The 23,203-nt window shown below is 40.1% G+C and overlaps 1 protein-coding gene across 5 annotated transcripts in view; it reads left to right on the top strand.

Moving 5' to 3' along the window:
• The window catches only part of COL15A1 (collagen type XV alpha 1 chain), a 160,331-nt gene extending 137,332 nt beyond the window's left edge, over positions 1-22,999 (top strand). For 2 of the 5 annotated variants that reach the window (XM_076330685.1, XM_076330683.1), the window contains 11 exons: positions 2,882-2,971; positions 7,097-7,146; positions 8,952-9,062; positions 10,475-10,610; positions 14,759-14,823; positions 16,584-16,712; positions 16,880-16,939; positions 18,292-18,351; positions 19,268-19,453; positions 20,657-20,772; positions 21,102-22,999. In XM_076330685.1, coding sequence (XP_076186800.1) covers positions 2,882-2,971; positions 7,097-7,146; positions 8,952-9,062; positions 10,475-10,610; positions 14,759-14,823; positions 16,584-16,712; positions 16,880-16,939; positions 18,292-18,351; positions 19,268-19,453; positions 20,657-20,772; positions 21,102-21,318 — 1,220 coding nt within the window. In that variant the 3' untranslated portion in view covers positions 21,319-22,999. Of the gene's footprint in view, positions 1-2,881; positions 2,972-7,096; positions 7,147-8,951; positions 9,063-10,474; positions 10,611-14,758; positions 14,824-16,583; positions 16,713-16,879; positions 16,940-18,291; positions 18,352-19,267; positions 19,454-20,034; positions 20,097-20,656; positions 20,773-21,101 lie in introns of those variants that run through there. The other 3 variants (XM_076330684.1, XM_076330686.1, XM_076330687.1) reach the window with 3 other exon arrangements.
• The last annotated feature ends 204 nt before the right edge of the window (positions 23,000-23,203 follow it).

Genomic DNA, 23,203 nt, shown 5'->3' with positions numbered 1-23,203 from the left:
TTTCCTTAGTTCTAAGAGTTGACTCCAGGCTGATAAAGGACATTCTGTTCTTTTTAGGCTTTCAGCCTAGGTAAAAGCTTGAAAGTGAGGACTTTGACTATGACAATTTTGTTCAAAACTTGTTGGTTTTATTCAATTAATCATTATAGATTCTTTTCTCTAAATGTATACTGATTCTCAACCCAAAGAGTAAATCCTAAAGTCACTCCAGCATGCATCTCTTCTTTCTTTGGTTTAAGGAGGAAAAGTCACCATTTACATACAGTTTTCACTCCATTTTAAGATTATTGTAATAGTCTGACCATTCCATTCTTGAGCTAGTACTCCACCAGATAAGCACAAAGTTGTCACTTACTGTGCACACCAGGCATTAAAATTAATGCAAGCCTGCGTCTGTGGTTCAGTGCTTTTGTCCTTCCTCAAAGACATCCTCCAAGGATGGATTCAGCTACATGCAGAGAGAAACAGGTAGCAGTGCTGTGCCAAAAAAATGGTGAATGCTGATTGAAATAGTGCTGCCTTGAGCAAATTGGCTCAAGTGTGGAAGTCCTTCAGTTCCAAGGGTAGCAGAAAGTTCTGTGACAGTTTTGCCCCTTCAGAGCTTCTTGGAGCTGGAAAAAAACTTTGGACATTAAAACAAAGTCCCAGAACATCCACAGGGAGCAGCCGTCAGTTTTCTTATGATCCAGTAGTACACAATGGAGAAGGAGGTCTTCTCAAGATCACGGAGGAAATGAAGTCAGTGGTCTTCCGCCTCTTACTTCACTACTTATAATAAAAATTTATTCCTGCCTATTTATTATACTTTCAGAGTAATTCTGTGGAAAAAAGCAGTAGTGCAGCCTCTAATATACAGCCCGAACCTGTTTCCCAGTTCCCATGTTCTTGGGAATTAAATCACTGTTCCCATCACTGTGCAAAGGAGTCTGGAAAGTTTACAGTTTAATCTGATAAGTCAGAGCCTGCATGGCAAAAACAGTGCATGCAAAACAAGTTGAATAATGCAGCAGCAGTATATGTTATATCAGCTCCGAATGCTGGGCTTTGGGGCTGTTTCTAGAGGCAGAGATGGCTATCTGGGGACCAGTTCTCTAGTGTGGTCCAGAGAGTAGGCAGTGGGCTGATATCAGCAACTAGAAGAGGTCCTCTCCCTCATCAATGACTGAGACACTTGGAAAGACCAGGCCACCTTGATCCAAATGGAAAAAGAAAGGAAGAGAAGGAAAAGAGTGCAAGGGGTCAGGATAAGGGGCAAGAGTGAACATAGTAAGTGGTAAAGGAAGATATCTTGAAGAAGAGAAAGTCAGAGCTTGCTTGTATAAGCTCTGTATTAGTCTCAGTATTTTAAGATGACCTAAAATACTGGATGACTGGACTGGAAATCTGCCTGGAAAATAATTGAAGATGTCACAGTTGGACAGTTAGGGTTCAGCTGACAACTAGGAAAACTGTCTAACTGCAAACCTGAGAGACTGCGTGATTGGCCTCAGTGCAACATAAAATGAGGCCCCACTGTTCTGTCAATAGGCATTTGGACATGGGCTCACAGCTGGAGGCTGAGTCACCAGACACATCATGGGGAGACCCATGGGAGTATGACCAGCTTTCACCTCTCATGGCTGAAAAACGAAAGAGAAGGGTGGAGAGGAACTGTCTGGAAACTTCTGTTATAACATGGGGCTCTGAAAGGGAAGAAGTCCATCTCATTCTTCTGTATTTTTAGCCATTCTGTACAACTAGAAGAAGGAAAAATGCTGTAACTGTTTTTCAAACTAAGGCTTTCTTACCAATAAAGTCTTATTTATAAGTGGCACCAGGTCATGGAACATGGACTGGGTACCCAAGCAAGAGATTGTTTCTCTGCTTGCCCCAGTGAAATTCACAAATGTAACCAGATCAGGTTAGAAAAGAGCCAGTGTTCTTAGTGATCCACTGACTCTCAGCATAGATCACAACTGAACACAAGGGCTGAAGGTATCACGGGCAGGGAACCATTAAAAATTACTTCAAGAGATGTGTCTTGTATCTGCTTGTTACTGTACTCCAGCACCCTTCCTGCTCATAAGTCAGAATAGGACCACCTCACCTTAAACTTGAAAAGGCATTTCTACCTGAAGGAAGTGGCTGTAAGATGTTACTGTGGCAGAATGATGTTATTTTACATGAATGTTGGAAAGATATTAGCAATTACTCAGGCAGAAGAGAGAGAGAAATCAGACCTAAGAAGTCTAAATACTCACGAGTCATTTTACCCAGATATTTTATAGGATAAGATTACCATGAAAGTTGAATAATATCTGGGAAAATAGAAGGTTTATCCAGATGTATTTGGGTGCAATTCTACCCGTAGCTCATCTGGATGGAAAATTATGCTAAAAGCATTTCTATTCTCAGAGAACATTTTCTTCATTATTAATGCTTTTATGATATGAAGGAGCAATAAACAATAACATTTTTGACATTCACAGTTGCAGATATTATCATTTATTGATTTGTTTTGGACTCTGGAGACAGTAGAAGATGTGGTATCAAACACAGAGCCATAACTCATGAACTGTTTCTACACTTGCCCCGGTGAAATGCATAAATGCAGTGAGAACAAGTTTGTTCAGAGGGTCTTAGCTAGGTGGTTAGAGAAGGGAGAGTGAAAGATTGACTTGTAAGAGAGAGATTGTCTTCCACATGTTGGGGTTGATAAGAGAGGACAGTCAGGCAGCCATGATCAGGCAATCATGAGGAGAGTGAGACGAGCATATAGGGACTGGAGCCAAGTGCCCCATATGTATGGAAAAGTCTGCTCTCACTTTCTGTGGTTTGGTTGTCACTGGTATAGTCTCTACTGTCTGCAAGTTCTCATGAATTTGTGATGCTTTTATGGCAGGTGCTAAAGCAAACAGAGATTCCTGGGGGCTGCACAGTTCAGCAGACTTAAAAGGAGAAAAGGGAGAAAGAGGTGCTCCAGGACCACCAGGTATACTAAATCTGATATGTCACTGACATCCTGTAAAGGAATACATGTTTAACTTAAAAAGCAATTCAGCAAAGTACTTTGATACTTACCCCTGCAGCCTTACCTGCCTAAAGACTTATACCTAGGTTCCTTGCTGAACTGACACACAGAACAACAAAACCCATAACGTTATCAAAAATGTCTTCTGAAAAGAAGTAGCTGTACTGCATATTTGTGAGTATTATGAATGTATTAAGTACAAGAATAGATATTCAAATGTAACTGGCTGGTCAGAGATTTTTTGAAATCTTAGAAGGACATCATGTCCACTTCCTGAGATACCATTTTGTTGTCAATCTTTTTGAGCCAATTGGGCTAAAATCCAATGCTTCCCATTTCAGGGTAACACACCTCTGCATTCTGAGTTCAAGGCAGTCATTTGTTGGTGACAGTCCCACTTCCAGCAGGAGGTGGAACTAGATGATCTCCATTTCAACCAACTTTTTAGTATTCTATGCTTTATTTGTGATAATCATGAAAAGTCTGTGTGAACTAAAAATACCAATTCACTGGTGGTAGGAGCATCATAACAAATGTTCCTCACCAAAGATTTACTTTCCTGTATCAAAAAGTTGATATACATTGCTAATTCTTACACATTCAAAAATAGTTACAGAAACAAGCATCTATTTGAAAAGATTGCTATTACAAACTGTTTCTTTTCTATACATTTTTTGAAATCTCATATACTGAGGTAAGGTTTTGGTCAGTGCCAGAAATCATTTGAAATAGAAGAAGCAGTATATCAAATTAATGTTGCTATACCATATTTATAATCTTTGTCCTCTAATGCATTGATAATAAATACAAAACTACATCTATATGGATATTTCTGTCTTTGTTCCAAGGACGCAGTTCTGTTGACTGAAGATGATATTTTGGTTATTTTTAAGAGGACATCTGTCTGTTCTAATAAAATCTGTTTTCTTGTCTTGTCCTCATTAATTTTTATTCTGATCAATATCCAGTGCCTTAAAATAAGTAGTTAGTGCTTCCTAGTCATCAATAAACTTGTAAAAAGAAGAAGCAAGAAGCATTCCTAAACAGAAATTAAGAAAATTTTCTCTTCTGTGCTGGTTTATCCACCATGAACATGTCTGTCCCCTCCCAGGTTCTGTATTTAATGCAAATTAATGTCCTATGAGTATTTTTGCCTATACCTGATGATTTCAGGTGCTTCAGAAGGAGAGGATTATGCTTATGATCTTCTTGTAAAACTGCAGCTAGGTGAAAGGATGGTGAAAATAACACGAGAATTCTGGTTAAACTGAAAACTGAATTCACTTTTCTCCTAAAATAACAGAGATTTATTCATTTGTTTGCCAACCAAATCCAAGTAGATCGACTAGCTTCAATATTTTGTGAAGTTAAAATATGTTAACTAAGACCAATTCTGTTGCTGCTCTAAAAAATATTCCTGTTTGTTTGGTTCTTGTTCATTGATGTAGTTGCTAAAATATTCTTTCATACAAACCAATTCTCTAGGTCTCACAGATACCCACATAATCTTTGACAGTGAAAATTCACAATCTAGAAGTTGCAGGATGGTGGAACATGATTAAAGTACAGGATTTTTTCAAAACCTTCTCTGACGAACAGATGGCCGAAGCTCCTTCCACTACAATATCTGTTGAGTTCCAGCAACCAGAAAAGCTTTCTGAACTGTGGTACTTGTCCACGCAGTGGATTTATTTTTCCTTTTCACAAAATGTCTCCTCTCCAACCTTGCAAACAGGCTCTATTAATTGATACCGTGCAAAAATATGAAGCCAACACAAAAAGTGGATAAATGGCAGGCCGCACTTTATTTAGCTACTCTGTATAGAGGCAGGTGTAGTAAGTATCCAGAGCATAGGTGCTGTGTTCCAACCACATGTGCAATGCTCCAGCGCAACCCCGGTGTTTCTGGCTGGACAAACAGAGTCTGGAGCCTTGTAAGAAAACACATTTAGAAGTAGAGGAGGAGATTTTACTGTATTACAGTCTCAGACCCAATTGCCTAACGTTGAAGATCTGCTAATCGAAAATGCAGTGTTTATTGCAGCATGCTGGCCCTTGATCATAGTCAACCCCCTTCCTTCCTGCGGGTCATTCCCCAAAAGGCCAACCGGACATTCTGGACAAGTTTTCACACTCGTCCAAATCCACCCTTTGGCCTGTTTGTTTGTCCTGAGACCTTCTTTTCTGTATGAAGAAGAAGTTCCACCATTTCCTCTGTGAATCCTGGAAGGAATGGTGCTAAAGGAAAATCAGTGAGGTGGAACAAGACGGCTTCTCGCTGGGCAAGTATTAATTCTGGTAATAATTGAGATTTGTTCCTCCAGGGCCTAAGTTAATTTCTAGATCAGATCCCAGATCTGAAAGCAGTGCAGCTTCCCATTTTCCAAAAGAAAGGTCACCAAAGTTCTGTGACTTTATGATTGTTGGGAAGGCATGATTTTGCCACATGCAAAGTGCTGTTAGTCTGTTTCAGCAACATCTGAAAACAAACAGAAATGAAAATGTCTGGTCTACCAGCAGAAGCCACACAACAAAGTATGTTTCCCTCTGAGTAGTGTTAAGATTCCTAAAGGTCCTGCCAAAAATTGCCTACCAGCCCTCCACTGAATGTCTACAGAAGAGGACTGAACTAGGTTTGCTCATTGAGAAGCCACGTCAGGCAAACATCTCTGGCTGTGTATACTAGTAAACTAAACAGACCCAGGACACAGAGGACAATTGTCCTGCAGTTTAATTGTTCCCATGTTTCCTGGCCCGGATTCAGCCTACAAGTAACACTTTCCCAGACAACAGGATGGTCTGGGGGATAGCACAAGCCAGGGATTGGTGCAATAGGCTGGATGGGTAAGTCTCTCATGCTTCGGGAGTGAGGAGGACAGTTTAGCTGTATGGATGGAAGCTGTGCCGCTTTATCTCAGGGCTGAGGAACTTGTCTAATACAGTTTACCTACCAGTGTAACTAGAGCCTACTGGTTCCCTACCACAGATTTTTGACTTCCACTTTGAGTAGTGACCTCCCTCTTCCTCATGTTCCTTGCCCAGGCCTAGTCTGCTTGCTGGTCATCCTAGAAAGACTTCAGATATTGCCCAGTGTAGAGATTAATACTAAGCAACATCTGAGAAGGACACCTACCGTTCCATTCCACTTGTCTGTTCCCCATCCCCTCACATGGATCAAGCAAATCACTGCAGTGAGCTGTAATTGGCAGGGTTGGAATAAAATCAAAATAGCTGCCATAGCGGGAAGACATTTCTGTCCCAGAGTACAGATGTATACAATATCTACTTGACTTAATTGTATCTGAGATAGCATACTGAGATCTGAGTCCTATGGCTGGCATAGGGTTGGACCCAAAGATCTCAAAAATTAATCAGAACACATTTGAAGAAAATGCATCGAGCTGTTATGGGCAGCTGTAAAAAGTTTTTTTTCCAAATGTATGCCAAACAAAGAATATTTGAAAGCTTTTTAGACTTTTTGTGCTGGCTTGACAGCTTTGGCTGACGACCATTGGCAGACAACACAACACAGGTGGTATAACCATTGGTACTGGTATTGGGTTTTTTGCTGCAGAAAAATGTCAAGAACAATTATTCTATGATCAGCAGCATGGCAGTAACACTCGTTCTTTCTCTTGTCAGTTATGGTACTGTCTTTGCATGAAGGATAACGCAACTACCGATGAGCCACCCCACTGCTGGCAAAACATATGGAAAGCTTTTCTTTTACCTTGGTGTCCATCAAAGGGGTTAATTTGGATGCTTCTCTTTCACCCTCTGCCCAGCTGCCATTTTTTCAGAAAACTGGGAATTTTTCATCTTTGAGACTTCTTTGCTTTCAAATTTGTCTGAAATTCACAATCAGATTCAGAAGTTATTAAGGTGGAGGAGACAGACAAGATAGGTCATATAAGCCTTGCTTTGTTAGGAAACTAAACTAAAAATATCTGTTAGATTTAAAGGTTAATGTTATTATTGTAAATAATTTTCCTTTAAACTCCTAAACCAGTAATATCCAAAGCAGTGCTTTTAAAAAGAAAATTACAGATAATTATTGTACTTCATTGTATTTTCTTCATTTTTCAGGTCCACCTCTGCCTCCATCATATTTCAGCCACTTTATTAATAGCATAAAGGTAATTATATCCCATTTGTGTTTGAGTTCTGTTAAGCTTTTTTTGAAGTGTTCTTTACTATAAATTAAGCATAAAACAGTATAGCATGGTGAACTATACAAAACAGGTAAAAGCATCAGCAATTACAAATTATATTAATTTCTTAAACTCCAGCTGCATAGACAAGTTTATTACAAGTACAGAGATAGTAGATGTCAGTAGTATATAAAGATTACTTTTGAAAAAACTTTATTACTGAGGCTTTTTACGTTCCCGATGGTATTAAAGTGAGTCATAATTCACTGTTACCTAACATAAGTCGGTATAAATTATCTGCCATAAATGAATGCTTTTGTTTCCATACCAGCTCAGGTAAGAGACATCCATTACCTAAAGGGCTTCTAGACAAATTTAGCAAAAATTAACACATGGGGGGGGGGAAATCACTGCTGTGTAATACTATTTATCTTTTAAGCACACTGAATAAAATAAGTTAAAGTGATGGAAACTACTTTTCCTGGAATCTCTTACAAGAAAGTATACCCATACCTTGATGCGTTTGGTCTCTCTCTGTTCCATTATTCTCCTGACTGCTTCAAGTATCAAAAATGAATACCAATGCAATATTATTTTAAATGTTTTTTAAGTGAACAAGGCTCTTTTTCAGTAGAAGATCTGGAAAAATTGAATCAAGTTATCATTTAATGATGCCGCCAAAAGCAGTGTACTGTCAGTTTCCTTGAAGGACTCTCAGTGCCATCTGGTTTTCAGTTTTTTTTTCTGCTTGGCTGAGTGCACCTAAGTTATTGCTATGAAATAAAGTGCCCCATGCATGTATGGCAGAGCTGGTATGGCTTCTTTGATCTGATAGAGTAGTGTCTGTAGCTTTACAGCTTTAGCTACAAAGAACTCATTTTTCATCTAGTCCTTCATCCCTGCAAAATGGCATGCCACACAGGAAGCTTTATAGTCCTGTTTACTGGGAAACTAAAAAGAAAAAAAGTCAGATGAGGAGCTATACATAGCCATCTCTGCTGGCTTTCTGCAGCTACCTGCCATTCTTGCTTTACCCTTTGCCTCTCCTATTCACAGGTTTATTTCTCAGAAAGGTGAAACAAAGTAGGCCAAAAAAAGTTGAAGGAAAAAAACCAGCAGATAAACAGAAGGAAATATTGTGAGGAGGAACCTGCAATTGCTGTGGCTCATTTTGCACAGAGAGATAATGACCTAGTATTTAAATGCTTCTTCTCACCTATCATTCCGTTCCCCAAACTAACTGATAATCAACGATGAAGGACAGGAGAAGAGATGCAGTTCAAAGTGCCTGCAATTTTGTGTGGTGTCTCTTCTATTATACTGGTACACACCCCTGCCCTTCTCTCTCATCCTATGCACAGTAATCTTCACTTTGCCACATACTTTTAAATATCTGTCCATTCCATGTCAATCTTGCTTTGCTTTTTCCTTGATGAAGGAAGAAGCAGAAAGCCACGTTTTTATGCTTCCTCTGATTTTCTCTTTGCCTCCAGCTACAGCACAGCACAAGGTTTTGCTGGGTAGAATAGCAGGAAACAACAATAGAGGCATTTTCTCTGCCTCCACCTAACCCCACCTACCCTAGCCTCCGCCCTGAGAGAGCCTTGCAGCCTCAGTAGAGAAAGCATTCCTTTTCATTCCATATCACTGAAGAAGGAAGTGATGTCAAAAAGATTTTAAGCAGATGCTTTTCTTTATTAAGCTCAGAGATTTCATGTAATTTTAAAGATCAGTGCATAGAGTTCTGATCTCACTTCAGCTCAATGGTTTAAAATATAATCTCTTTAAAGGGTGAAAAAGGAGACAACGGCGTCACTGGTGTAAAAGGAGAAAAAGGAGAACCAAATGGAGGTTTTTTCCTGACAGGACCTCCTGGACCACCTGGAAGACCAGGATTAGTTGTAAGTCACTCAAGTTGTAGAATAGGAATATTTATGGCTACCCATTGTTTTAATTTAGAAGGCACTTAAAAAGAGACAAACATCAAGATGATGCTAAGAACTGTATAAACTCGTATGCTAACCATTAGGTGGATACAAGAGTTGCACTAGGCATAAACACAGACACTTCATTGTTGTGCATAGAATTAATTTGCTGTGAAAAATTGACGTAATGTTATGCTGTCTAATACAACTACATCAGTATGTAGATTCATGTTATTAATAGCATTACAAATCAGGGCAGTATATATAACTACTACTTATATCCCCATAAAGGCCAAAATAGGCTATATAAAGTTAGACAGAGGCTGACTTGAAAATTATTGGCCATCTAAATAATTAATCTTATTTTCTATTCCAGTAATCCAAAAACATGAATGAAAAGTCCAGTGTGTACCCCCCTGGATCATTCCTATAAAATTCAGCCACTGTCTAATCTCTACCTAGTTGTTTTATCTTCTGGTAATTGCCACCACTGCTGCTTTGGAACCAAATGCACTAATTATTTGGAAAATAGTTTATCCCTGCGATCTGGCAACAAATGTGTGCATTGTATTACTCTGTTGTCATGTTCTGTGCCAAGGAGCATGGATGGGTGGGTCACCACTGAGGACGAAGTGTTAGGTTAGCAAGCCCACCTTCAAAAATCCCCCTGGCGCTATTCCACGTTGCCGAGAACCATCTCCCTGTTTAGAAACTGTTCCACTGGCAAGAAGGAGTTGGATGGCACAGCTGAGATCCATCAGAGACTGAGCTCTCCTAGTCCAGGGTCCAAAAACTGTTCCATGTATGCAGGCCAGTTTGAGCACAGAGAGTGCAAGCCCTCCTCATTCAGGCTGAGGATGCACTGCTAAACTGGAAACGTAGTAAGTTGGAGCCTTTTTAATCTGGAAGACTGGCAGCTGGAGAGCTTAAGGGATATGAGCTGACATTTGATCACAGGAGGGAGAAGACAACATTCGTCATGAGATATACACCCTGCATAGACACACTTTACGTTAAAGCTTTCCACTATGTACCTTCAGACAAACTCTTATTTATAAGCACACCAAAGCGAGTAGTCTCAGCACGAGCAGAGTTGAGATCCAGGACTTTGAGAGTACTGTCAAAAGTTTTGCAGATACCAGCTGCTGAGGAATAGGTGCGAGAACTTTCAGAAAGCTTTCTGAAACTTAAATTCTCGAATTCAGTTTAGTATATGGTCAAATTTTTCATTTCCATTAATATCCATGCCTCCTTGAAGAAAATTACATACAGACTCATGTCTAAACAGTGGTGTGGTGGCAGGCCTTCAGAAAATGTTGCCACCAGAGATGAAGGGCCTGCAGCAGTGAAACTGATACATTCGAAGAAATACTTTTTATCACTAATAGGGACCAAAAGGGGATTCAGTTGTTGGACCCAGAGGACCTCCGGGGTTACCTGGCCTACCTGGCTTACCAGGTTATGGAAAAATTGGACCTCCTGGCCCACCAGGCCCACCAGGACCCCCAGCAATATATGGCTCAGGTGAGAGGGTGTGATCTTGCTTTTCACTGTATGTGCGAGTGCACAGGCATGCGCCCACCCCCACCCCCTCCCCCACCCCTCCCACACACTGCCACTCCTTTACGTACATGTTCTTCCATCTGCCCACCCACTCTGCACACCTGAATCAGGTTGCTCCCCTCTCTCCTCCTGCCCTCTACCGATTTCTCCTGGGGGGTGAGTTGGAACTGGAAGCACAAAAGGGACAATTTCTCTGCAAACAGTTTTCACTGACTAGTGCCATGGGAGTGCTATTGCATGAAAAATCTTGCTGTGGCTGTGGCTGGGAGGAAGTCTGCATAACGGAGACAGCCTGCCTTGAGAGCTTTGCAAAACCTATCAAATTGAGCAGTTGGCTGAACTTGGGAAGATGTTCATGTGGGCCAAAAAGCTCTTCTTGTGGTGAATGGAGTTAAATCCAGTTGGTGGCCGGTCACAGGTGGTGTTCCCCAGGGCTCAGTATTGGGGCCAGTTCTGTTTAATATCTTTATCAGCGATCTGGATGAGGGGATCGAGTGCACCCTCAGTAAGTTTGCAGACGACACCAAGTTGGGTGGGAGTGTTGATCTGTTTGAGATCTGCTTGAGGGTAGGAAGGCTCTACAGAGGGATCTGGACAGGCTGCATCGATGGGCTGAGTTCAATTGTATGAGATTCAACAAGGCTAAATGCCGGGTCCTGCACTTGGGTCACAACAACCCCATGCAACGCTACAGGCTTGAGGAAGAGTAGCTGGAAAGCTGCCTGGCGGAAAAGGACCTGGGGGTGTTGGTCGACAGCCGGCTGAACATGAGCCGGCAGTGTGCCCAGGTGGCCAAGAAGGCCAATAGCATCCTGGTTTGTATCAGAAATAATGTGGCCAGCAGGACTAGGGAATTGATTGTCCCCCTGTACTCGGCACTGGTGAGGCCGCACCTCGAATACTGTGTTCAGTTTTGGGCCCCTCACTACAAGAAAGACATTGAGGTGCTGGAGTGTGTCCAAAGAAGGGCAACGAAGCTGGTGAAGGGTCTAAAGAACAAGTCCTATGAGGCACAGCTGAGGGAACTGGGGTTGTTTAGCCTGGAGAAAAGGAGGCTCAGGGGAAACCTTATCGCTCTTACAACTACCTGAAAAGAGGTTGTAGCAAGGTGGATGTCGGTCTCTTCTCCCAAGTAGGAAGTGATAGGACAAGAGGAAATGGCCTCAAGTTGAGCCAGGGGAGGTTTAGACTAGATATTAGGAAAAATTTCTTCACCGAAAGGGTTGTCAAGCATTGGAACAGGCTGCCCAGGGAAGTGCTTGAGTCACCATCCCTGGAAGTATTTAAAAGGTGCATAGATTTGGTGCCTAGGGACATGGTTTAGTGGTGGACTTGGTAGTGTTAGGTTAACAGTTGGACTTGATGATCTTAAGGATCTTTTGTGACCTAAATGATTCTATGATTCTATGATTCTCTGATATAAAGGCAGTACCCACAGTAGAGTTTAGGTCTAGAATGAAGCTGCTTCTAAAAACTACTTCTAAACTGCTTCTAAAAACTAGAGGATCTAGTGGACTGCTTCTAAAAACTAGTTGTCATGCAAATGCTGAACAAAGCTTTGGGAGGATTGGTTACTGTACCTTTAATGATTTTCAACTTATTGGATTAGAAAAGGAGTAAAATGTGCCACAAATAGTCACACCAGGGGAGGAACTTTGCAAGCAAGGTGGCACTGGAGCTTCAGGCAGATTATCTCAAACTTGCATCAAAGGAAATACGTGGCTATAACCAACCATTGCAGTTCAAGGCATTTGTGCTTCTGACTCCTCTTGGGTCATAGGTCTGCTAGTGACAAGCCTCATACTGTTAATGTCCAGTCCTTAGACTAGGTTCTAGTGGATGGGGTCCTGGGCTCCTCTGACATGTCACTCGACACATCTGCTTGAGTGAGCAACTCTGATTCCTCTCTCTGGGAACTGTTTCCGGCATGGGAATCCAGCCAAGTAAAACCAGAGCAAAGCATTCCTTAATCTCAGCTGAAGATGGTGTTCTAACAGAAAGAGAATTGTTAACCGAATAGAGAGGCTATAATGCAGATCTATCCTGCCTCAAGTTTGGGTAGGTCTAGCTAATACAGATCTCCATTTCTGAGAACTAATGATCAGTCTGTTTCCCCGCAAGACGTGTGCCTTCAGTATGCTAGTTTGGGGAACAGAACTCTGTCTCCAATTTGTTCTCTCCAGGTATTTCTTGACCCTGGTCAGACTGGTTTATACAGCTGCCCAGGGATAAGGTGAGATTTCCAATCTGTCATCCAGTAAATATTATTAATTGAGTGTCTATCAGAAGTGTTCATCCTCTGAAGAATATTTGAGAAAGAAGAAATCTTTAATATGTTCAACGTTGGGACATAGGCCTGTACCTAAATTAGCCCCTGCTCATCATAATATGGACAGATCCTCAGCATCCATAAAGTCCATAAAGGCCTTCAGGCCTTTTCCTGTGTAATTTATATTAAGCATTTCTGAATATTAGCTAAGAGACCCAGTCAGACAAAACAAATTATTATAAGTACTCCATGCCTACACTTTCATTTATCCTCTCTGCCATTAGTCTTCGTCATCCTCCAATAAAAGAGAAGATAGTCAATACTTTTTCTTCACTGAATGTATTTGCGGGGGTGGAGGGGAGTCTATAGCTCCACTTTCACTGAAGATCACTGTGATCCTGATTCCTTTGAAAATTATGAAGGCAGAAGGTACGCTCCTTTAGCTAATCTTCTGTTACTCTCCTTCAGGCTGTTTAGCTGCTGTATCCAGTAAGCTGTGGATGAGTGGATTTTGATTACCGTGGGGAGGGTTACCAGATGTGCTCACTAAAATTTCTCCAAAGGGTGGTTTCAGAGAATACTCCTACATTCCTCCATTCCTCCCTCACTTTTGAAGAGCAATTCTGTCCATATTTGGGATTATAGCACTATTTGCATAGCTAAGAGCAGCTGAACGCCATTTTCAAGTGCCCAGCAAGGTAGGAATTGGGGAGTGGTTAGGAGCTGAACTTTGCAGTTCTTTGTGCATGTTTCATACTCCAGATTCACCAGCATGCTAGGACATGCTAGATTTCCCCATGCTCAGGTAGTTTGACAGCTATCCACCAACTATTAGATCTCTTTCTTCCATGTCATACTAGCTCTCATCATGCCTTTCTGTTCCTAATCAGATTTCTTACTGAACCTTTTATATTCCATCCCAGCAGTATACCGGTGTACTCTCATGGATACCCCTGGACCTGTTTTGTTGCCCCCACTGCACGTCTCTCTTTTCCTCTACAGAAGGAGCTTCTACTTATGATTAATACAAGATTTGCCCAGATCTCAGCTACAGAGCCCTGCTGGGACACACCATGATGCTCAGCAGGGTCTGTGTGTAGAAGCTCTTTCTTCTAAACAGCTTCAAAGCTCCATTATCATGATATGCATTTGCACGAGATGCTTGCTTTCAGTCTTCCATATCTTTCCTTCTTTCCTTCCTTAAAAGAAAGGAGTTTTTACTCCAGAAAACAGGAACTTTCAGCTCAAGGTGAAGAAATTCAGTTTTGGAGTAGAGACAGGTACTAGGTACTAGATGTTGTGGACTGCAGTCTTAGAAGTTCAAGTTTATACCACTGGAGAATTCTTAGTTGCTTTGAAACATAAGCTGAGCTTACACTTGTGAATTTTTTTATCTAAGGAAAAGTTGATTTTTGTTTACTTTTAGAGCAAAAGATATAATGACTCCCTCAAAGCCCACACAGGCAGGAGCTAAAAGTTCTGCCTCTTCCATACACACGTCATTAGCAGCTAGCAGAAGAGCATTCTGGTCAATTTAAGTGGATCTGGTTCTTCATTTGCAGAGTATCTACAACACATTGCAATCTGTTGACCTTAACCTCCCAAATAACAGAGAAAAGACTAAGTTTCACCATTGCTTTTAAAAAAATCCTTAGAATGCATTTTCTGTAGTTGGCTTGAACACAGCTATTCAGAACTTGACTATGTAAGGCCTATGGCTATTTAAAACTCCCAGTACTCCTAGACACCACACCACCACTAAGTCCTTTCTTTATGTCACTCACCTTCTCTCTCAAAAAAGATGACCTTCAACATGTACTGTATGCTTGTTTTATTTTAGCAGCCGCAATGCCTGGGCCACCAGGTCCTCCTGGAGAGCCAGGGTCACCTGCAACCAGGAATCTGGTAAGACAGCAAAATAAGGAAGTTTGTCATTAAAACCTTGCTTCAAATCTTTTGGTGGTCATTGGTAGCCCTGAGAGAGGAGGGAAAGCTCTGTCCTGTGTTTTTATTTATTAGAATGTTTTCTGGTTTTCTGAACCTCATAATTTTTCAGCAGGGAATCCATATATCTGGGAAAAGTGATGAGAGGAGAAGTCTGTCCATTGCTTTGTCAGTAACAGCCTCTTGAAACAAATGCAAAGATTGATGGCATGCTAAAGTAATGGAAAGGTGCATATTCCATGTTCAAAGCAATGTCTCTGAAGGAGTGTGGCAACTTAACATGCTGAAATACTAGAATAACTACTGAATGTCCAGTTTCCATTAAAAAACCACTTTACATTACTGGATTACAACCCAGTAATATAGGTCATTTGATTCTAAGAAGAAAACTGTAGATTTACCTAGCAAATCTAAAAATTGTTGTGCCAGAGACTACATATAAATTTGTTTCCTCTTCTTACTGCATGAATCAAATCAGAATTGTATCCCAGATATCCATGCAGTAAAAATGACAGCTAAGACTTCTGTCTTGTTAATTTCTAAATTAAATAGTCGTAGTTTCTGAAAAAAAATTATTCAAGCTAGCAGAGGGGGTTCATTGCAATTTTTTCCTTTTCCACATTCTCACATTATGATAGAAAAGCAAATTTGCTGGATATCTTTGGCAATCATTTGAGAATGCACTAATAAACAAGCAGACTTTCAGATCATCTACATCATATCAAATGAACTAACAAGAATCTGTGTGTAAGTTTCTTAATGCCTTCCCACCATAGTGTCATACCTCTGCTAAATGCCTTTTCTCATAGAAATTCAGGACCTGACAATGATTACAGATCAGGGGAGAAACAGATGTTCAAAGACTGGTGCCCCAAGGTAGATGACTGTAGTTACAGGCTGGGAGCTACTGTCTTAGATAGGAGATTCAAGCCCACTTAGTTCAAAACCAATATTAAAAAGCAATATGCAAATCTATAGTATGGTCTGCATGATTCATACAGCATTAATATGCTTTCTGACACTGAAGAAATGAGAAAGAAGTGACACTCAAGTGTCAAGAAATGACACTTTCAAGAAACTTGCCCCTGATTTTACACTACCCGCAATTATCAAACAGATTGTAGAAGCAACCCATCTTAGAGAGGACTGTGTTCTTGTCTTCAGGTGACAAAGACAGAGGTAATAAGTGCAATGTCCACATCTGACAGACATCAGTTTAAGCCTCCTGATGATCTATAAAAGAGAAATTGAAAAATACTTGGTGTGTAAACTAGCGGCATCTGGAAACATAACAAAAGGAATGGAAGAAAACATCCTTAAAGAAAAGAGATCACAACAGCATCAAGAAAAATATAACAGAAGCAAATGTATCTAGAATTGTGTGTGATATTTATAAGCCTTATCAAATCTCTTCTGAACTCTGCCATTTTGATCTAGGTATGCTAAACTGTAGAGACGCAATGGTCTTCACTCTGTGCAAAATTAACTATTGGTGTAGTTACACTACAGTCCACAGAATGATGATGCTGGTACACCAAAGTAGCAAGATATTTATGTTACTGAAGCTTTTTGTATGAAATGACGTAAAACTGACTTTATGAGCATTTCCTGTGGAAGAAACCTTGACATTTATGTGTTCAAATGAGACTTTAATTTAACAATTTAACTTGCAAAATGTTTTGTGTGCCTGACGAAGCGTGTTTCATTTTCCTACTTGACAGGTTACGACATTCCAAAACATTGAGGGTATGTTGGAAAGAGTTCATTTGGTAGCAGAAGGTACGCTAATCTACCTGAGTGAAACCAGTGAGGTTTTTATCCGTGTTCGAAACGGATGGAGAAAATTGCAGGTACTATTGCACTACGTCCTAATCCTTTCCAACTCCCTTACTCAAAATGGAGTTGTTGCAGACATTTTTTACAGGGGTGGAGGAGCATGGGTGTAAAGGTTCCTTTTTTTAGTTCAGAAGCTCCTGGTGATACGGTTTTGTTTGCTTTTCCTTTTGGGTTCTTTCAGCTTGGTGAGCTAATTCCTATCCCTGCTGACAGCCTTCCTCCTCCAGCCATATCAAGCCATGTAAGTACAAAATATTGGACTGTGAAAAACTGAGTCTAAATGTGCAAAAACAGGCGATACATTTGGCAGAAGTTGCAGGCAGATCGCTGCACAACATGATTTTCCACTGAGACTTGTCAGTTCAAAATAAGCATCCCACCACTACATAAGCTTGCAAATTGGTTCGCACTGGCTAGTCATCTGTTTCCATTATCTTTTGAGACTCCAAACGCTACAGAGACAAAGCAGCATCTACAAAAAGCAGAACAAAGCAGGCTGCCTACAAAAAAAACCCCAACAAAACAGTACTCTCTTTCATAACACTGAAGTCAGCCATATCAAGCCCTGGTCCCTTTCAAGGAAACTCAGAAAAGTGTTTCTGAAAAGCAGGTTTTCTTTAAAAGATGATAATCCTGTATTCAGGGTACATCATCGTCACCTGCATGTAGCTTATCCCACAGTGTGCTGAAGGTCTATTCTAAAGCCTCAATTGTTAGTTTGTACCTGACCCCATTCTGCAAGTTATTGTATCAACCTGCATGTGAACATGCTGTCAGTCCCAAAAAATCACAGGAGGATGAAAACCGAGAAGTGGCAAAGGGGATAGAGAACAGTCTCATTGATGACAGGTTAATTGATCTGACTGCTGAGATAATGAAGGGGCAAGAGAGTGCTAGGAAGGAGCAGCGAGAAGGAAGATGGCCAGAAAGAAATCTAAAAAAAGTTAAGAGTAGGTCAGAGAGAAGTGCACTTAGCACACTGGGAAAATGTCTAGACCTCATGTTATAAGAAATTGTCTGCAGCCTCCAGCTGACACCACATGAGTTTCCCAACTGGTACAGTCAGTGGTTTGTTACTCATACTTACCATAACTAGAGAAGAAAACTTCGCTGTTCCTGAAACAGCTCTGAAGATCATCGACCTTCTGGTCTCTACACGCCAATTGCTTACAAGAGGGAATTACCAAGGCCTTGAGAAATATTCCCACCCACACCTTCCTTACCCTCTCAGTTTTCATTTTCCTGAACTGGTCTTCTGCTTCTGCCAAGAGCGGGCTGCTTCCATGCGGGACTCGAGGCGTGATCCGGTGATGACACCAGCTCTGGCAGAGCACTGTGGAGTGGGTACACTCGGGTCTAGCAAAGCAACTCTGGCCAGGACAGCTTTCAAACACATATTTATGTGACAAACCAAATTGATGGTATGTAGATAAAGTATTCTGGCTACAAATTTTGGGTTTATTTCTCAGAGGTAGGACAGTTTCAGATTCTCCAGTGTTCAATTTTTGCTTTATTTAGAAAATTATTGAATGTCTAAAATTCCGATCTGAGTAACATGTTTAACATATCTGTTTGCATGTGTTAAAATAACAGGGATTTCAGTCTCTTCCAGCACTGAGTCCAATATCAAATATGAACAATGGAAAACCAGCAGTAAGTATGAGATCTATATTGTAACTGCATAGCTGTGGTTTGAAACATGACAATTTGCATCTTGAGGGAGATTTGTGATATTTCCTCTTCAAATTCACAGATTTTAATTCAGAAATTTACAAATACACTTCTTTAACTGGTTTAGACATCTCAGAGACAATTTTATTTTTTTTCCTCCAGATCTGTATTCATCATCCTAGCCTTTCCCATCTCAAAGAAAAAAAAAATCCTGATTCTGAGTTAGGCATATCTCTTCGCTTAGTGATTGTACCTACAACACAGTAATTTTTAAGTTAACAATAGTGTTACAATTAAATCATTAAAATTTTCATTAGAATATTTTCTATCTTCATGGCTCTGCTTGTTTTAGATAGACACTTTAGAATCTAACCTTTCATTTAAAATACTTTAAAATATTTAGACAAAGAAAGCAAAGTAACTGAGCTATACCTAAAAAAAAAACCCTCAAAAAACAAAAATGTGGATTAGTTCTTGCATCTGTACTGTTTGACTTAAGCATGCTACTTCTTGTATTTGATAACAGTGAATTTTTAAACAGTATATGGTCACTTCTTACTACTTATTTCCATGCTTGTAGGATTTGGGATTTTGTTTGTGTGATAACTCCAAGACTTCTGCTTAAAAATATTAGCTGCTTTTTAAAAAAATTTAGTTTTTAGGAGTATATAAACTTCATGGTTTCCTTAATGTTCAAAGATAAATAGGTATTTCTGCTATGGGTCTCATAGCTTTAAGAAATGTAATGTTATGGCAGCAAATAACTTTCATACCTGATATGGAAGGTACTAGTTCTTGTGCAGGCAGGAGGAGGGGGGGTCTAGTTTGTTTCCAATATATGTCTTCCTAGCGTTATAAACTTAAAAAACCCCGTGGCTTTTCTTCTTTTTTTCTCCAGCTGCATCTGGTGGCTTTAAATTTGCCATTTTCTGGCGACGTGCGAGCAGATTTTCAGTGTTTTCAACAGGCCCAACTAGCAGGTTTGACGTCTACCTATAGAGCCTTCCTCTCATCACATTTGCAAGATTTGGCCACAGTTGTCAGAAAAACAGACCGATACCATTTACCAATAGTCAATCTTAAGGTAAAAATGAGTGCTTAGTACTTGTTATATTAGGATAGGCTGTAGGTGCCTCAAAATCCCGGAAAATGGCAAAAGCAGAAAGTTTCAACCCAAACTGCATTTTATAAAGAAGCAGCTTTGCTTCCTATTTCGGAGTCAGGTTCAAGAAAAAAAAAAGTAGTGACAAAGTAGAAAGCTACAGACTGTCTCACATTTCCTTTGCATTTTCAAGGGTTGCTTTTTTCAATATCTTAAGGCTAATGGTAGAAATAAAGCTATGAGAATAGCCTACTTCGAGCAGATTGCTGACAAAGCAACAGTATCATGTTCGGCTTTCTGGATATTTTTTATATCAGCAGGGAAAGTGCATCCTCATTTCTCAAAGACAGCTATTATGTTCTACCTTCTAGTATGATCACAGAGTATAGTAGGCTAAAATGCCTATTTTTCTCATTTTTAAAGATAAAGGCAAATTCTGCGCTTAGGAGTGATGCTGGATTTACCCCAGTGAAACTAAGAGGAGAGTCTAGAGCATGAGTCATTTTGTGGTCTCACATAAACAGACACACTAAAACTGAGGAAAACAAACCATGTCTCTGTAGCATTGGCTGGCTCCCAGAAAAAACGGCCAAAGAAACCTACAGGAATAACACGTGATGCTTGGAACACGCTGAACGGATGCTACTCTCAAGTGCATGCAAATACAGAGCCTTGGAGACAAATTTGTAAAGACAATATTGTTTCAACTTTGACTGGAAAAACTCAACAGCAGTTTGAGAGGTAGCCTGATGCAAAGCTTTTGCCTTGAACATTTGCCACACTTCTCACAAAACTGTGACCTCAACAGAAGTTCCAATACAAAGAATCTCTGTATTTTCTCTATAGCTACAGTAGTTAAAGGCAGTTTTTCAAACAACCCCTTAGACAGTTAGGAGGGAAAGGACAGTGGAAATGGAGATGATCAAGCTGAATATTTGGAGTGACAATAGAACAGAGATGCAACTGTGAGGCAAAGGCGTGGATCAGAGAGCTATTAGCGTAGAGATGATAGATGAGACAAGTTTGTTCAGGAGCATCATGCAGAAACTGATGTGAAAGCTGGAATGATAAATGTTCTTAAATGCAGATAAGATTTTAGATGTATAGATAAGTCTACAAAAGTCAGGTATGACGTGGATTTTGGATTTGTTTTTTTTTATAAAAGTACCTTTGAAATTTTAACAGGGAGAAATACTTTTCAATAACTGGGAATCTATATTTAATGGAAACGGTGGACAATTCAACATCCACGTTCCAATATACTCCTTTGATGGGAGGAACGTCATGACTGATCCATCTTGGTGAGTTTACATTACCATTTATGAGTTTTATATGACATTTATTTTTACCAGATAGTACAAGTAGCAATATCTTGGGCTACTAGAAATGTGATAAAAATTTCTCCCTTTCCTTATGCCATCTTTCTTTTCCATTTCTGATAGCTTATGAATGGGATATCAGGTTGTGTTCTCCTTTTCTTCCTCTCCTTTCTATCTTTCTCTTTCCCTACCCACTGTTTGCTTCAAGCAGAAGGAAAGTAGAAATACAAGTCACCACACATATAGGTGTGCAGTTGAATAAAGCAAAAAGAGACTTTTTCAGGAAGTAACTTCTTAACATTATCTTTCAGGCCTCAAAAAGTAATATGGCATGGTTCAACTGCAAATGGGATCCGACTGGTTAGCAACTACTGTGAAGCTTGGCACAGAGCTGATATAGGAGCTATGGGACAAGCATCACCGCTGAAGACGGGGAAACTTCTTGATCAGAAAGTATATAGCTGTAGTAATCAGTTTATTGTTCTCTGTATTGAAAACAGTTTTGTATCTGATCCCCAAGGAAAATAATTCACCTGTTGCACATAGGAATATTCCATTTTATGACAGAAAAAGCTGACACTGAAATTTCATTTGTAATGATGTAAATATTTTATTTTTTGCAATTGCACATTTCAGGAAAAAATAGCCAAAGAAAACATACCTCAACACAAACCGCATTCCAGTTAGGTGGAACATCCAGTGCACATGCGGCTGACTTTAAAGTCCTTCTTTCCACTCGAACCCCACATGGTTCAAAGTTTGCCAACAAATAACTCACAGCCCCTTGTCTTTCTGGCTGAGCTGAAGATCACTGAAGGGCACAAGTCAAGTGTGGTCTATGAGGAAGATCCAGTAGCCTGTCTCATAAGCAGTATGGCTCAGCAAGGCTGCTGCTGCTTCACAGTTGAGAAGCTGCATGCTCTACCCTCTTCTTTTCACTTGCATAGGTATTGAATACCCAAGGCACTATTCATATATATGTATATATACATACTGTCCCTGAGCAAATAATGGGAAGCTGTCACATCTTGCAGGGCTGGAATTTTCAAAAAAGCTTTAGGAACAAAGGTGCTCACCTCCTTTGAGTTTCAGTGGAAGCCGAGTACCTAACTCCTCTAAGCTTGTACGGATTGCAGCCTGGTGCTTACACATAAATTTAGAAGCTTCTACATCTTACTTCAGCTTTTTTCTTTGCAGATTCTAGGCATAGGGATTTATGCAGGAGGAGTGAATTTCACCTGGACAAAATCTGGTCCTTATTTTGGTGCTATTGTTACCAGGAAATCTGGAGCAATGTTAATAGAAAACATCCTGTTTTACTGGTAGAACTGTGCAAAGCAAATGCAGACAAATGAACCATCTGACCTTTATTTATTTCATTGTGTATTAGAGGAAGTCATTTCCTGTTGTGGCAGACTGATGAATGAAAGATGTCTGTCATGGTTTCTTTAAAATAGGTTCTAGACATTGTTACCCCACTAAGTTATATGTAAAGTGATTTTCCTTTTTGTGAATTTACCCTTCTGGCATTCACATAATTAAAGAATTGTTAATATAAAATAACAGCAGCAATGATAGGAATGATCAGTAAATGCTAATATTCTTTGCAAACAGTATCACCATAATATCTGAAGTCTTTTGCCTATATATTTGTCTACTGCATACTTTAAACAACGTATTTACTTATATTTTAATCGGGCAGTAACTATGGAGGTCAAACTCCACATTATCATTTTTTAAGATTTAATCTAGAGTCCATGTTGGAAATACATGTTCATTTGCTGACAAATAGAGCATTAGATGACTAGATAGCTACCTTCAAAAGACAAAAGCAAATCACACTCACTATACTAAACTGATATAACTATATAACATAATATTGTGAAATCCAGCTTTATTTTTCCAATTTACTATAAAAACTTGTTTCCCAGGGTCAGCTGAATCATATCTTCTTTTTTTCTTGGAAAAGTCATGACTCCATTATTACAACATGGTAATGAGGCAAACCCAGTTTATATTACATTTAAAATGTATGCATAACAATTCACTGCACTCATTTATAGTCCATTTCCCTAAAATGCTGAGCACTCTTGTGAAATGCCAAATTCCTTCGGTTCACACAGATGGAAGAGTTGTACATGTACGGCAGGGTTTCACTGAGTCACAGAAGGTTCAAGGGGGAAAATAAAGTGCTTTTACGTGCTTCCAGCAGGAACCATCTACTTTTAATCCTTTGTGGCAGACCCTCAGCTCAGACAAGTCACAGTCAGTGGGGTTTATGCTTGCAGCCGGTCATCACCCGGTCATCACCCAGTCATCACCGTCAGTTCTCGCTCTTCCACTCCTGAGCTAGAGCCAGCAGTCGGGGAGTTGGCTATTTCTTTGCCTAGAATTGCAGTGACAAGAGGTGGGG

This window comes from Aptenodytes patagonicus, chromosome 2 (genome assembly GCF_965638725.1).
Source record: "Aptenodytes patagonicus chromosome 2, bAptPat1.pri.cur, whole genome shotgun sequence".
In the NCBI taxonomy this organism is placed as follows: domain Eukaryota; kingdom Metazoa; phylum Chordata; class Aves; order Sphenisciformes; family Spheniscidae; genus Aptenodytes; species Aptenodytes patagonicus.
Note: the sequence above shows the minus strand (reverse complement) of the source record. Positions and strands in the feature narration are given on the sequence as shown.